This window comes from Miscanthus floridulus, chromosome 2, assembly GCF_019320115.1.
Source record: "Miscanthus floridulus cultivar M001 chromosome 2, ASM1932011v1, whole genome shotgun sequence".
Classification (NCBI taxonomy): domain Eukaryota; kingdom Viridiplantae; phylum Streptophyta; class Magnoliopsida; order Poales; family Poaceae; genus Miscanthus; species Miscanthus floridulus.
The window spans coordinates 144,182,331-144,198,075 of NC_089581.1; the positions used below are offsets into that span (position 1 = coordinate 144,182,331).

The 15,745-nt window shown below is 42.5% G+C and overlaps 2 protein-coding genes and 2 long non-coding RNA genes across 4 annotated transcripts; all 4 read right to left on the bottom strand.

Moving 5' to 3' along the window:
- Positions 1 to 2,540: 2,540 nt before the first annotated feature.
- On the bottom strand, positions 2,541 to 3,451 carry LOC136531783 (uncharacterized). Its single transcript, XM_066524430.1, has 4 exons — positions 3,324 to 3,451; positions 3,185 to 3,240; positions 2,946 to 3,077; positions 2,541 to 2,839 (listed from the first exon to the last, which is right to left on the bottom strand). The coding sequence occupies exons 1-4, from the start codon at positions 3,429 to 3,431 to the stop codon at positions 2,791 to 2,793; spliced, it is 345 nt and encodes a 114-aa protein (XP_066380527.1). The 5' UTR covers positions 3,432 to 3,451; the 3' UTR covers positions 2,541 to 2,790.
- Positions 3,452 to 3,463: 12 nt separating this feature from the next.
- LOC136537203 (uncharacterized) lies at positions 3,464 to 5,129 on the bottom strand. The gene is made up of 8 exons (XM_066529251.1): positions 4,973 to 5,129; positions 4,773 to 4,875; positions 4,557 to 4,696; positions 4,356 to 4,437; positions 4,139 to 4,271; positions 3,804 to 3,961; positions 3,570 to 3,708; positions 3,464 to 3,469 (listed from the first exon to the last, which is right to left on the bottom strand). Exons 1-8 carry the CDS (start codon positions 5,100 to 5,102, stop codon positions 3,464 to 3,466), a joined length of 891 nt encoding a protein of 296 aa, XP_066385348.1. The 5' UTR covers positions 5,103 to 5,129.
- Positions 5,130 to 5,145: 16 nt separating this feature from the next.
- LOC136531797 (uncharacterized) lies at positions 5,146 to 10,871 on the bottom strand. The gene is made up of 5 exons (XR_010778098.1): positions 10,779 to 10,871; positions 10,600 to 10,695; positions 10,447 to 10,518; positions 5,383 to 5,536; positions 5,146 to 5,243 (listed from the first exon to the last, which is right to left on the bottom strand). It is a non-coding gene; the product is annotated as an uncharacterized lncRNA (long non-coding RNA).
- Positions 10,872 to 14,330: 3,459 nt separating this feature from the next.
- Positions 14,331 to 15,237, bottom strand: LOC136531791 (uncharacterized). The gene is made up of 3 exons (XR_010778097.1): positions 15,103 to 15,237; positions 14,588 to 14,685; positions 14,331 to 14,428 (listed from the first exon to the last, which is right to left on the bottom strand). It is a non-coding gene; the product is annotated as an uncharacterized lncRNA (long non-coding RNA).
- Positions 15,238 to 15,745: the final 508 nt, after the last annotated feature.

Consider the following 15,745-nt stretch of genomic DNA (forward strand, 5'->3'; position numbering starts at 1 on the left):
TCTCTGCATCTAAATATCTCGCTAGCTATTGTAGCACATATCTCCTTGTTGCAAGCTAATTAAAATACAGTAATGCATGACGAGAAGCGTTAATGGCTACTAGAAGATCTGACAACACATCTCCTTTCTCGCCTCTGATCTCCATCAGCATAGTATTGTCTATCTATAGGATTATGCATGCATGCATGCATGCGGCTAATAACAAGACCGGTCCCATACTACGCCCTGTACGTTCGTTTGGATTATAAGCTGTATTTTTTCAGCCAACGAACATAATTTTTCTCTCACAACAAATCAGTCAACAATACTTTCAGTCATGGCTTATCAGCCCAGGGCACTGGTTTTTAGCCCTTTGTATTAAATAGCTAGCTTTTGGATGGCGACTCTCATCATCTACATCTACCTCAGATTGTTGTGGAGTGCAAAAACATGAACATGCCGAGCAAACTGCTAATACATCCTCGAAAGGAATCGAGACTAATTAAGAACAAATTAACTATGCATGCTCCATAATCCATAGCTACCTTCGCGGCTAAGGATATATATGTAGCGCTAGTAGAGACGGTGTCTAAAAGGTACCTTTCTGGCTTTGTCATCACCCATCCATTATACCTTTATTGCCTCTCCCATATGCATCCTACTATGCTACATCTATAAAGTGCACTACATTCATGTCCTCCTCCGAGCAGCAACATCGCCATCTGTATCGATCGCACACCATGAACAAGAACGAACAAAAGCGATTCCAACTTTAGAGCAAAAGCTTTCTTGTTTGGTGACTTGGGTGTGCATGCCTAGATAGGCTGCTGCCTCTTGTCGTGTGCTCTCTCCTTGCAATTGCATCAGAGTGTTGAAGAGTCGTGCTGCCTCTACCTGTGAAATGTGAATGAACAAGCTAGCTGCGAAAGAAGGCTGTGTGTGATGAAGTAGAACGTTGCGCTAGCAGGCCGAATGCTGGGGGACGAATTAGAACCTGTGGGCTGATGCCACATATGAGCCCAAGAACATCGTATTATTCACTCGGCGTACAAAGCTGCTTTCGGCCTGTTGGTAGTCGGTAGCTGGGCTTCCCTAGACGCATTGGGCTGACCTACAGGAGGATCGGCCCAAATAGACAAATAGTGATGATAATTCTGAGAGAAAAACCTCGGTACCTAATGCATTTTATACCCGGAAAAAGTTCACATTAAATCCTCAACTTTTGTGAAAGTCCGTTTTTTCTCCCTGAACTCCAAAACTGAGCAAAATACCTCCCTCAACTTTTAAAATCGTTCATCTTACCTCACTGGCCGTGTTATAAGCAGTTTTGAAGGCGGTTTGTATTTTTCTTTTTTTATTTATTTATTTCGGCTGAATCTTTGAAAAATCATAGTAAATCACAGAGAAATCATAAAATAGAAAATCTAACTTTGTTGGACTCCATATGAGTAGATCTACACAGTCGACCTATAGCTGGCTCACTCAATAGATTAAAAAAATCTTATCCTGAGAACTCTACTCTAAGAGATTTGAATTATAAGGTCTGTACCATTTCGAGTTATGATCATCATCTGCAACTAAGTGATTATATTTTTACGTGCCATTTTGTATATACTAGCGAGTAGTGCACCGCCTTCCCTAACAGTATATTGACGAACAGAACTGATGGAGGAACTGTCGTGTGCCGCGCGGGCTTGGTACTTGTATATTGTCAAGTAAGGAACAACTCTTCCGCGCGCGACACGCGAGTTGCAATTTGCAACTGGGTATGATTACCAAGTTTGCAACTGCATGCGCATAATTATATTAGTACATTATATATAGCAGCCACCCTCGATAAAATCAAACTAATTTTCATAGTATGTAGAGCAAGCATATAGCTAAGTACTTCTCAAGTATACCCCGCTATATATGCGTGTGTTTTGAATGCGAGAACCAAGGGGTAATTAAATTAATTTAGCGTCTGCATTTTGAGCGTATGGAGGATGGTGCAGCGTATGGTCCGTCCAGGACGCCACGCGCCACGAACTGGTAGGCAGCTTCAGTGAGATGTGCCTGGACGGGTCAGGGCAGAGAATCGACGTGGCGTTGCAGGCGATGAGCTTGCCGGAGTTGTGGGGCCCGCCGTCGCCGCAGCACGCGGTTAAAGCAACGTCCTTCCTGAACCCTGCATTGGCATGCGCGAATAGCGCGATTGTACTGTAACTCGGAGCATGCAGCAGTTAGACTTGAAACGGCGACGACGATGCTCCGCTATATATATATACTAGTATGGTGGCGCGCGCATTCGCGCGCCCGTAGGAATTGCTTTTGAATGTATATGTGGAAACCGTTTTTTATTGTCGGTACCTGCTGGTTTTTATGGTTTATTTTGTAACATAGATATATTTTTAGGAAATTTGCGAGGTTTTAATTCTCTGTGGATCATGGTACTGGTAAGAAAATAGAGCTGCGACAGTTGTCTGATAACATTTTAGCATAACTTATCTAGGATTTACAAAAGGATAATATAGTTTCATATACAACTGGAACATCAAGATTTCACAGCGACAGTTCGAGCTGATACATTCATAGTACGTGGTTCCCATAGCTATGTCTACATTACAGAAATGGCAAATAGTACATAGAAGCTGATGCATCATAGGCTGATGCATGCAGCACAGAGTTCGATGCATTGTAGTTCGATAATTTACATATAGGTTTGACTTCTTTGAACAGCAGTCTTTTTTGGGACGCAAAAGCTTGTTATATGTCGACAATCATCTTCTTTGTCACAGACATGACAAATAGCACATAGAAGTAGATGTTGGCTTACTCCAGCGAGTGGTTCTCTGCATCGTCTGCTGGTTTTTTTTTTTGCCTGGGAAAAAACCAGTTAGCACTATACTCGGTATCTATGTTTAGAGTTTGTCTGTACAGATGTTCGGACATAAAAAGATGCTAGGTTAAATTTCTTTAAAGCATACTTCTTTGATTTTGATTCTGAGGAGGATGGACGTGGTTGTTTGGCACGCTGATCTTGCTGTGTGTCTGTAGCTTCGGCCGAATCAGTGTCGCCGAAGAGCTTCTTGCGAGCACCTGTCCGTGTTGTTGGTGACCTTACATAAATTGGGATTGTTTACTGATTATGTATATTGCTTGTAACCAGTATACATGTCTCTATCTACTGCGGAGTTTAAGTGTAGAATGGAGGACTATTATGTACCTGTCGACATCATGTTTGGAGGCTTCATGTTCTAGCTCGCTATCATGTGCTGGAGTCTGTAAGACGAAAAAGTTGGTTAGTGGAGTACAGGTAGATCAGCTGGAATGGTTTTGCTAAAGAAGCTGTAAAATTTGCTTACCGATTGTTCAGCGGCCTCAATCAGAAGCAGATCTGCTGAATGTTCTGGACTCTCAACGATTGGTGTTGGGCTTGTTGTGTGAGGCGGGTGATACTGAGATGTTGCCATGACCTGCAGCGGAGGGCGTTTCGGTGGGCTGTCTAAAACTGCTTTGACCTGGTATTGCCTTTTTTTCATACTTTTGCACGATTCGTCAGTAAGATCAACCGATAACACATATGTCTTGTTAAGTATGTTGTTCATTGCCTGAGGCAATCCTTCTTTTATATGCAATGGGTTCACTAATGCCTGGCACTCTTTTTGAATTATTTTGGTTGCTTCATCATCATATGCAAAGAAGCGTGCTTCATCTGTGTTATCTTTTGCAATAAATGATAATAGGTACCTGTAGAAGTTATAAATAACGAAAGGTGTAGATAGGTTGGAAAATATTCAGTTAATTTACGGACTGGAAATGGGAAAAAAATACTGAAAAGCTACCTAGGAACTGTTGTTGTGCCTCCACACTTTGGGCATCTGTAGGTACCATCTAGCTGCTGATCAGCTCTTTTTTTGCATGGCTTGCAAGACATGTACCACCAGTTAGTAGTGTTTGTGATAGACACAATTGTTACTGCAACTTTGTACGGTCCTCTTTCCTGCACGGCAGCAAGTAATTCAGGAGTTTTTATACTCTAATAGTTTCTGTTTTTTTTACAGACTTGAACAAGAAAGCTCATATGGCATTGCTGAAAGAGCCACCAAATTTGGCTGGAATATCTGTAACAGGGTGCTTTTTAGGAGGACGAGTTTATAGGCTTTTGTTGTTTACTTACCATGTCATCAAAGGGATCAATATGGTTCAGGTCAGCTATAGTTCTTTCTGGTAGCTGAATGTCTTGGACCGAAAGTGGAAGTGCCTCTTCTTCTGGTGCAGGTTGTTCGATGTAGACTGGTGTATCTTTGAACCTGATGATAGAAAGCATATTAGTACAAGCGCTCAGGCATTTTTATTGTTTTTTTCTATTTGGCCTGATGTCCATTTGGCTATACCTGGAGTGATAAGCACAGGCATCTGGAATGGTAGGGTTGAAATAGTAAGTGCAAGCTGAGCTTCCAGTTAGGCATGTTTGATCTGCAGCAGCAAGGAATAAAATGGTTTGTAGTTCATGTATTTTAAAGCTATGCTAGTCTTCAATGTATATGTAAATATATTCAGAAATGTTGAGACCAATCTTGAAAAGAAGGCTGTACCATTGTTTTTGAAATCTTCACGCGGTATACAACCAACGACAAGGCAAACAATAAGATTACCAGCTGCAGCATCGTATATGCTGTCGATACTAAAATTTGTGGCATGTTCACCCCATAGGGTAATCTTCATAGTATTTTCGCTGCATCAAAGTCGACTATCAGGCAATAGGATAGAAGCAATGTTATCTAAGTTATTGTACGGTAGGCGATATATACCTTAAATCTTTAATGTAGATTTCTCTTAGTGTTTTAGCCTTTTCCATGTTCTTAGGAACAAATGTGTGAGCTGCTTCATACCTAATGAGATATCCAAGGACATCTGGTAAAAAGATTGATGCAACTTTATTAGTTAGCAGATCTATATAGTATGTCTAAGATAAATCTATGTAGAAACGATAATTGATCAAATAGGTCACCTGTCAGGTTGAATACGACCCGCGCTGGTCTAACGGCTCGTAATGGAGTGATTCTGTAAACGTACTCTGGAATTGAGTGTGGAGGATTCCGAACAAGCTCAACTGTTGTGTAGTCTGTAATATCTATCATGAGGTTCTTGTCAACTGGTCTGTAGCTTTTTTTGGCATTTTGGACGACGAATTTCTTAACAATATAAACTTTGCCAACATTGAAAAGATATGCTTTGCCATCGATGAGGTCATCTGAAATTTCAGCATATATGGCATTTCCCTGTCATTGTAGGTACTAAGCTGATTAGATTGCATGTCAATGTGTAGGAGCCACTGTTTCTGATGATTGTAAAAATGTGATTGCTGTGTTTAACACAAAGATAGTATTGCTTTATTTTGTAAAGAATCAGTATCAGTACCTTTGCGTCCGCCACAACCATCCCAATGTATTGAGGTGGACCCTGTCCATTGTTTTCGTAGTGAATCCACTTCCTCACGACTCGAACAACAATGCCATGTGAATGGCGTCCTTTTTCTAGCTTGTCTAGAAAGACTGGTTCCTGCATGATGGATCTGACACACAAAGAGCAGCAATTTATAAAGCTATTTATGTGTACACATATTGTGAGGAGAAACCAGATGCACTGAGGCACAGTGGTGCAAGATGTAGAGCCAGGGATGCAAATCATGAGCACCAAAAGTTAGTTTTTTTTCGCTGGTGTTTACATAGAAAGGTACAACTGCATGGTGCTACTACACACCGATGCATATGGTCAGTGCTGATTAAGCCAAAGCACATAGGCATGGTTTTCCAAAGCAAATACATACATGTACAGTGACCTATAGCCTCATTTGTGTACTACATAAGACTATACCGGTAAATATTAGTAGGACCAAATGTGGGGATACTGATGAGACGTAGGCATGAAGGCCATTTTAGGTACGAAGTAAGTATAGAATGACTGTGCATTTAGTAGCTAAGGTAGATGCTGAAGAACTTCCTTGTATACAATGTTTCTTGTCTCACTGGAAGGATTGCCATCATCATCTTCTATGTAGATTCTGAGACCTTGTTTTGTCGTTACTCGCGAAACAGCTACATAGAGCTGACCATGTGTGAAGACTGGTTTTTTGAGGTAGATGCCAACAGTTGATAATGTTTGTCCCTGACTTTTATTGATTGTCATGGCATAGCAAACTCTTATAGGATATTGGCGTCGCTGTAGAACAAATGGCCACTTGTTACTTTTGAGAGACAGAGTAATTCGTGGAATTGCAAATGTTTGATTTGCATGGCGGCCATTCATAATTTTGGCCTCAATTGTCCATTCTCCTATAGAGGTTACAGTCAGCCTTGTACCATTGCAAAGGCCTGCTCTTTGATTGAGATTACGCAACAGCATTATAGGAACTCCTTGTTTGAGTACAATTCGATGCTGTGGGAAGTTATTACCATTAATTGAGTTAAGGAACTCAATAGGATATAGAAGATCATATGCTTCATGTTGAGCAGTGGCTTTGGCGATAGTATCCGAACTGAGGTATTCTTTTTCTCTGCCGTGAACTAAGGGAACCATGTACTGATTTATTGTATATGCGAGTTCATTTGTTGGAGCTAGTATGGCCCTTTGAGAAAGGTACAGAGGGTCTCTGTACCTGGTTTCAAAGTTAGGATATACTGACTGTACAATGGCTGCAAGTTTATCCTCACCAGGCACTATGAGCAGTTCTTCAGGTATTGTAATCCAGCTTGTTTCATCTTCTCCATCCTTTGAAAAGGAGGGTGTTTTACCTTCGCCAATATCTAATATCCATCTGCTGAACAGGGCGACCTCCTGCTGTTGGCGAGCATCATTTGGCGAACACACCAATCGCATGTTCTGATTTAAGCTGAGCACCTCTACATGAGCCCACAAGCGTGAGGTGATTATAGCAGCACTGATGACGTCTTGTTTTGTACCTCCTTCAACTACAGGTAAGATCTGCCTGAGGTCCCCTCCCAGCACGACCACCTTACCACCAAACGGAATATTTGCAGCGTCAGGTTTTTTTACTCTTTCTATGTCACGTAGTGTGCGGTCTAATGCTTCAAAACATTTTCTATTAGCCATAAGGGCTTCGTCCCAAATAATAAGGCTTGTAAGTTCAATAAGCTCTGAAAGCATGGTGCCCCTGCTAACATCACAGATCATATCATCCTCTACTTCACAAGGTATTCTGAATCTTGAATGAGCAGTCCGTCCCCCTGGCAAGAGCAGCGCCGCTACTCCGGACGATGCCACAGTAAGAACAATTTTTTTTTGTCCTCTGAGATAGTTTACTATTCGATTCCATAAATATGTTTTACCAGTTCCCCCATATCCTGAAACAAAAAAAAAAACCGGGCTCATTCTGTTGCACTCTGCGGACTATTTTATAGAAGGCATTTCTTTGATCTTCATTAAGGAAAGCAGCTGGACTGTTCATGTCAATCAATGGATCAGCAGGATACGATAGCTCTTCTTCGACAAGGCGATTGTTTTGAGCAGGATAGTCAGCATGTGTCTTTGGAGGTAAGCTGAACTCAGCTATGTTCCTACCACTCTGAGAAAAAAGAGTGGAAAGCTCATCCAGAAGGTAATCCCTAGCTACTGAATCAGCTAACACATAATTAGGATCACCAATCATATCTCTGTACTGGTAGATGATATCGTCGGCTAGATGGTGCCAAATTTTTTCGAAGAAAGTGTTTTCATCACCAACTTCACAGAAAAGTATCATTGTGACAAATAAGCTACGAAGCTGTGGTGAAGTAGCCCAAGCTGCTGCTTCATCGAAAGCGTTGTACCATTCCTGATCATCACCAAGAAGGCCGTGCGACATGCACGCCTCTTTGAATGTACGATGATATGTTCGGTTGTGGAATCTGAGATGGTCATAGCTTGTTGCACCCTTAACTGTTAGCAGCAACATGCGAAGATAGTAGCGATCTCCAGCTGATGGGTGTACATAGTGAAGACGGCCTATCTTACCATGCTGCTGTTTCCGCTTTGTCCACCTTCTATCTCTTTGATCCCATATCCATTTGGAAGGAAACTCAGGATAGGTCAATGCTCTAGCTTCAGGAAAAAGCTCGTTGCAGACAAACCACTGAGTTAACATTGTTCTTTTTAAAAACTCGGTAGACACTAATCTATCCATCTTTGCTCTAGCACTAAAAGTTATGAAATTCTCGTTTGGAAGATGTACAGGCATTCTTTCTACTGCTGGATAGTGTCTATGAATATCATATCCAAACATTCTCCAACATGCATCCTGCTCACAGATATATCTACAGTCAAGATATTCTTTTATCTCATTTATAGTCTTCGTTTCATCATCATACGGCGCCTGCTGGGCTCTCTTGACTCGTTGTAGATAGGCCTTGCTACAATCAGCTCCTTTGGTTACATACTTGAAGAGGTACTTGATGAATGTAGTTTTATTGCACCACTCAACATTGATGTGTGCCTGATATTTTTTAAGGAGGAACATGTTATATGGAACAACCCATCTGTTATCCATTTGGAGGCGTCCTTTGCAAACAAAGAGATTGTTCTCAGGTCTCTTGTACACAGCAAAGCCAATAGAACTAACTGTAGTTGCAGGCTGGTATGGTTTGGGAAAATGCTTGGAACACTTATTGTTCTTCATGCATGGACATCTAGGATTGGTTTGACCGCAGGGTCCATGTGTCATGTGCTCTGCAACAAGAGCATAGCCTAGTGGATCATTTTTTGGATCAGGCACTTCTGCAGATACATATTTGTCTATCATCGCAGAAGTCGGATCAGATGTATCTCTTGAAGTCCAAAGGATTATGTGCGCATGTGGAAGTCCGCGTTTCTGGAACTCTACAGTGTGGAGCACTGCATTTGAATAGGGCATATTTAGGATCTGGAAGAGCTAGTTGACAAATGGATGTAGATAGAAAGAATGGTTTTTCTGTCCGTAGACGATTATACCTGCGCTGGAAGGTCCAAAGGGTTTACCACATCTAATATCATGCAGAAGTTCTTCTAACTTGATGTTGAACACTCGGACAATTATATCATTCCTATCAGCTGGTGTCTGTCCAGGCTCAAAGATAGCCTCATAAATCTCTAACCATTTAGGATTACATGTAAATGTAATGAAGAAATCAGGGGGACCGTATTCTCGGCAGATAGCTATACCATCATGATAATTTTGTATCATATAACGTCTACCGCCTGTATATGATGCCGGTAATACGGTCATTTTACCAACCTCACTTCCTTGTTCGGAACCTCTGCTAATAGCATCACAGATTCCTTGAATACTTTCCATTCTGATATCAGCCTGGTGATCCATTATATATTTGAGCCTGTTTTCATCGACGCAGGCCCGGGCATCAACCTTGGCCTGAGTTGATAATGGTCCATAACATAAATAAGGATTGGGCTCATTTCTTCGATAGTGGAACATATAGCAGTAGTAATCTTGCATGGTTAGCTTTACATGAGCATTCTTTGCTGATTGAGTGGCACCAGTGTATAAAACACCTGTCTGCCAACCACGTTCAGCATATGGAAACAATAGAGGATACTGAAGCGCCATGAAAGCAGGATGCAAAGCAGAGATTTGATCTAGATCTCCTGTCTGTTTCTGCACAATAATGTCCCGCTCAAATTCTTCACAGCTAAAATCACCAACCACAAGCATGGCCAATTGATCTGTAGCTGGTAAACTGTACTGAGGCGGATCTCCGTTTTTTGGACCAACAATGCGAATGACAAAATCTTCAGTGTCATTGCCTGCAAATCTGTCCCTGGCCATTCTAAACTGCTTTGCAAACAAATTATGTTCATCCAACATATTAACTAAAGATTGTACAATAGTAGGATCTAGATCTGATGCTATTGTGTCTTCGCTTTCTAATGAGGCAATTCTGTTCTCAACCTCGGCGGATGTATCATACACATATAGCTGAATAAATTTCGGAGGGCGACCATGTGGAGGTATCAAAGAACCGATGCGGTGATGAATCTGTCCACAGATTTTAAACACCGGAGGCCCCCTGCCATCATTTATGGTTCGATCTATCTTGGCTCCCATAGAGGAGAATGCAAAAAGACAATTGTAGCGTCTTATATTCTTCATAAACTTGTTAGAGACCGATCCTCCATCAAATCTTGCCAAAGATGCTAAGGGTTCAGGCCTAGGAAGGAACGGAGGAATAACAAATCGGCCTCCTTTACAGCACTTGTTGTAAATAGGTGATCCAGAAGAGGTGCGTGCCTCTTTACCAACACTTTCAGCGTTCCAGAAAACGGCTTTGCAGTTAGAACACTGTTGGCCAGGTGGTCCATGGTATGATCTTCCAGGATAAGAAACTGGTTTATGCATATGTAAGAGAGAATTAAACATAGATGAGGTCAGCATCCTTAGGTAGGGTTGGTGATGATGGAAAAGATAGACGCAGCATAGAAATGTACGGCCATTACCTTTAAGAGCCTCTACGAAATCATCATCGAACTGAGCACACTGTAAGGTAGCACTATATGCTGAGGCTGCACCTATAAACAGGGTATAGGAGTGAACCATATTGTAGGGCTAAGTCACGAAACTACTATTTGCTGTAGGGCCTGCTGCAGTACCTCCCCAAATACGACGATGCTGCTTTAGGAGCTTTCTCCTCTTCTGCCTACACTGTGCTGGATCAGTACTTTGAATAGGATATGACGAGTTATTTCCTGGTCGAAGGACATAATAGGTAAGATGAAGCTTTATACAACATTCTTGCCTCACATGAGGTTATACACAGTAGGGTACATACGTGGTGTTGATCGGCGGAACCTCGCTGTGGCAGCAGCAGAGGCGCGTATATCCACCGAAGCATCCACTGAGTAATATAGGTAGCCACTGTTAGCTAGCACAGTACAGGGAAATAGTGAGCCCACTGAATATAGCAGCGGTCACTAAAATCGTAGATATGTAATAAAAATAGAGCACAGTCTACATACGTTTTTGCTGAGCAGGCATACCAGTTTGATATTCCATAGACGATGAAGGCTGTGCGTCTTACCATGAATCTAAAACAATGAACCCTTTTTTTTTGGAAGAAGCATTTGGAAAAAAGAGTATGCGGTGATTATGGGACTGTAGCATACATTGGTTAACCCAGAATAACAGCGCACAAACAATCTGATAGTACCAGGGAATTGGTATAATTCATGACTTGATGCAGCTTTTGTGTGCGCTGTACTTGATTCTATAACAGTCTAATATACCTAGTATGATACGCATGATTTTGTTAACATGAACTGGAGAATCTAGGGAAAGAGTACACAAGCAGGGCATTCATTTACGTGCATTTTGTTGCTGCTATTCATGGTTTTATAAGAGCGTAATATAGCGAATATGTTTGACATGAGTAATGGAGAAGGCAAAACATTAGTATATGAAACAGGCAAGTTCAGGTACAGGCACAAATACAGATGTATAGTAAGTTTTTGTTGACGCAGTCAGAGTGGTAGAAGAACGATAAGATTCTAAACGAGTTTATAAAGAGTCAAACTGGGAGCGGAGCATACAGTGCGGAATGAATCCAAACTAATTACATGGAGATGAGAGGTACAATATGGATGTATAAACAGATCGACGCTGAATGAGGTGTAACTGAAGTGACTTTATTTAGACTTCTTATACTTAATGGTGCGATGCGTACAATGAAAGCAGGAAAGAATACATCAAGGCTGAGAAGAAATTGAAAGTCTACAAACATGCTGACACTCAATCTGGCGACAGCACGCTGAGTTCATCTAACAACTGGTGCGCGAACGCCGCAACAGCCGACAATGGTCTAACATCGTGACTGGGCGCTGCCACGATCAATCTAGCAAGCTGAGCTCCTCTATTTGCAATGCAGAATAGATGGCGAGCTAGATCCCTATATAATTGAAGGGCATGGACACTATAATCAAGAAGAACAAATCCATAAATCCCCTGTAGAACTATAAGAGCCTGCAATGCCGCAACTTCGTAGGCCACGGCAGGATCCACAGCAGGCTCAGCCCAGAAAAAGAGTGTTGTTGAGGGTCCCTGGACCATACCGGGGGCCAAATCGACCTCTATACCGTACATATCTTTCCCATCCTGTACCATTTCATGTATATAGGATACATAAGGTAGGCAGCACCGGTGAGCAACCTCTTGCAACATAGCTACGTAGGACAATTTGATAAAAAACATATCTAACACACGGAGCGAAAGTAGCACTCCAAATGTGAGCACACTTTTTGGGTTGCCGCCTCTGTCTGCCAGGTACAAATATGTAGGGCCTTTTAAAAACAGAAGTTAATTTAAAAATCACTTTGCATTTTTTTTTTGCAAACTAAAAACAACAATGGATCTTCGGACTGTTCCAACAACCGTACGCGTCCTTTGAACGATTTTGCAAAGAGGGCAGAAGAGCAAGGGAATATCAGTTTCATAACATAGCACAAACAATGAGAAAACAAAGAAACATATATACTGAACAACGCATATAATACCTGGACGCGAAGATAGTTCAAGCACAGAGTATCTCAGGTAGGTCGATATCCAATTGAGCACCAGGAACAACAATGGCAGCAATGTTCGACCAATGACAGCTCTGAACAACAATGATGCAAACCTGCGTCAAAGAGTTTTGCGACGAAGGCATGAGAACCACGTAAATAAACCGATCTATCTATAAGCAAACCTAGCAGAACAGATATACAGAAGCCGCATTAGGGTAGAAGGCATAAAGTGGCACGGAGTCAAGAACGTACGCACGCAATCAGTCGAGTTCAGCGAAGCAGGCGAGGTAGGAGCAAACAGCGGCGTTGTCCCTGAGCGAACAACGATGCGAACCTGCGTCAAAAAGTTTAGAGCCGAAGGCATCAAAATCAGGCAAATCAACTGATCTATCTATAAGCAAATCTAGCAGAATAGATATACACAAGCCGCATTAGGGTAGATGGCATCGAGTGTAACTGGTAGAACATCCTGATGTTTTAGATTAAAGCTGTCACTTAGAATTTGGAGGCCTTGCAGGTGGCTGTTTCTTGACAAATTAATATCAATTAAGGCTTGATTTGTATCACGTGGTAAATGTACATTGGGTCTGTTACATCTTGAATGACATCAAATTGTATGGTCTAGAAACCAGTTTTTGAGAAGTGAAAAATGAGCTCACTATATTTTTTGAACGAAAGCCTACGTGGAGCGCTCACATGTGATAGCTGACAGCGTACCCAAGCTTGTACACAAGCTTGATAGTTGACAGTGTACACAAGCTTGCACACAATGTAGCTATAGATAAATTCAAGCATGGTTTCACCAATCCCTATTTATTTATTACCTTCTTATAATGTCAATTGTCTAAACAATCTGAATGCATCTGCGAGATATTCCCTTTTTCTAACCACATTGGCAATAACCGCGGGCTATACTGGAACGACACTAAAAGGACGAGGCATCAAAGCACGCCTCGTTTTCTAGTCTTTTTCCTATTTCTAACTACGACGCCTAATGATAGCATTACTATCCTATTGCTTCTTTTCTAAGACTCGCTTATGTCTCTTTTTGTAGGTAGCTGTGGATTAGAGTCCCCTAGCTATTTATCAACAAATAGACTATGATATGTATCGCTGCTATAATTCTTGTCCATGTATTCTCCCGCCTATACTACTTTTCAGACTCTCTCTAAGCGTAATACCTATTGGAGTCTCCTGGTTCAAGACGTCACCTCCTCTCCCTCTCTCATTTTTCAGATTCTTCTCTCTGTTTTCTCTCCAAATCTGTTTATTTCAGTCTGCTCCTATATTCCGATTTCATACCATCTTAGTTCTCTCTTCTTTTCTTTTTTTTTAGCTCTTTTTGTTTTGAACTCCCTTTTTTTGGTTTTTTTTTGTCTGAAACAACTATAGTTGTAACTTGTTTCTTCTATTTCTCTCATAACCATAAAAAACTTGTTCTTCTTTTTCTGTCTCAAAGGAACTACCTAATCTATACTTCTATCTTTTTTTTCTATTTCAGTTTCATAGGCTGTACATTGGCTCTGTTACATCTTGAACGACACTAAACTGTATGCTCTAGAAAGCATTTTTTGATAAGTGAAAAATGAGGTCACTATATTTCTTGAAAGAAAGTTTACGTGGAGCGCTCACATGTGATACCTGACAGCGTACCCAAGCTTGTAGACAAGCTTGATAGCTGACAGTGTACACAAGCCTGTACACAATCTAGCTATACATAAATTGAAGGATGGTTTAACCAATTCCTACTTATCTCTTACCTTCTTATACTGTGAATTGTCTTGACAGTGTACACAAGCCTGTACACAATCTAGCTATACATAAATTGCAGGAGCACCAAGAACAACAACTACCTTGTGACTGGCAGAACGGCGCAGATCAATGGTGCAGTGGAGCACGGCCTTGAGGTTGGGCAAGTATTTTACTGCAGGCAATGAATTAACAAAACAATCAGTTGGCTTTCAATGTGTATGAAGTAGGCAGAGAAGCCCATAGGCATGTCAGATGAGTAGACCATAACAATTGCTGATTGCAAGTAGAGGTGCAGTTGATAGGTGCAGTTCATAAACAAACTCACTGTTACCTGACAGCGATTGGAACGGCAAGTGGAAAGCACAGAAGCTAATTTTAGACAGTGAACGACCCAATGCAGCAGTAGCAGCAACAGCACTAATTTTCTTCCTGCAGTAAGAACAATGCAGATTCAGTGGAGCACAGGGTTGGAACTGGGGAACTCTTTGATTGGCAGCTTCAATTTAGCATATATGCATTCATTGTGGGCTGTGCAAGCAGGATGGAAAGAAGGGGAGATGGCCACGATGACGACAGCAGCCATACCCGAAGCACCGGTATCGTTTGACGGTGCATGTGTTGGGGGAAAATAAGGAAGAAATAAGGACATACATTGTAGGGTTCATGCAGCCTATACTGTAAACCTAGGAACAATAGTAAGACCCCCACCACGGTGGTACGGATGAGCAGCAGCGAGGTGTCCCCAATGGCACGGCGAGGAGAAAACGCGGCAACCCAATGGAGGCGTATACAAACGCAGAGGAAAGGAAACTACAGCCGCGAAAGAGGAAAGCAGACCGCACCCACCTGGACACCGGGCCGACGGCTAGCTGGAATGGAGCGGCACCTGCAGGGAGGTGAGTACCCCCTCCCGACGACCCACCGCTCCTCCGGTGGCCCCTCCGATGACCTCGCCGGTTCTCCACACCCCCCCCCAACCAAGTCCGGCAGCGCTGGCGTACCAGGAGGGGGGGAACGAAGCACGGCGCCGTCCACCACCAAAGTAAGCGGCGGCGCGGAAGGTACGCAGCAGCCTAAGGCGGCGACGCAACGAAGAGGAAGTCGCGAGCACAGGAAGCGGCGACGCGCCGGCGGGCTGCGGAGGAAATCGCGGCGCGGCGGAGCAGACGGGGCGCGTCGCGGTGAGAATGGCGAGGAGACCGATCGGGGAGAAGCCGAGGCAGTAAAAAGGAAAGAGCAGCCGAGGGTGAGAAGCCGAGGTAATTCTGGTTGCAGAGCAGGTAAAACAAGGAACGGAAAGAAGCGGGGCACCAAGGTAGCAGGAACGGCAGCTGATTGGAAAATCCGATTCTGTGAAGCCAGTAAACGAAATCACCGCGGTCCACTAACATGATCCAAAGGTAGTAAACATATCGGTATACGTGGACGTGGTTTCTGGCGGAGGAGCAGGCCGGGCTTGTCTAGGTAAATATATATATATATATATATA

Coding starts and splice junctions, on each gene's coding strand:
- LOC136531783 (XM_066524430.1), bottom strand. CDS start 3,431: ATGGCAACATCTCAGTATCACCCGCCTCACACAACAAGCCCAACACCA. Junction 3,241..3,323: donor TTGAGGCCGCTGAACAATCG/GTAAGCAAATTT, acceptor TTCGTCTTACAG/ACTCCAGCACATGATAGCGA. Junction 3,078..3,184: donor TCCAAACATGATGTCGACAG/GTACATAATAGT, acceptor AATTTATGTAAG/GTCACCAACAACACGGACAG.
- LOC136537203 (XM_066529251.1), bottom strand. CDS start 5,102: ATGATAGATATTACAGACTACACAACAGTTGAGCTTGTTCGGAATCCT. Junction 4,876..4,972: donor GGTCGTATTCAACCTGACAG/GTGACCTATTTG, acceptor TCTTTTTACCAG/ATGTCCTTGGATATCTCATT. Junction 4,272..4,355: donor GCCTGTGCTTATCACTCCAG/GTATAGCCAAAT, acceptor TTCTATCATCAG/GTTCAAAGATACACCAGTCT.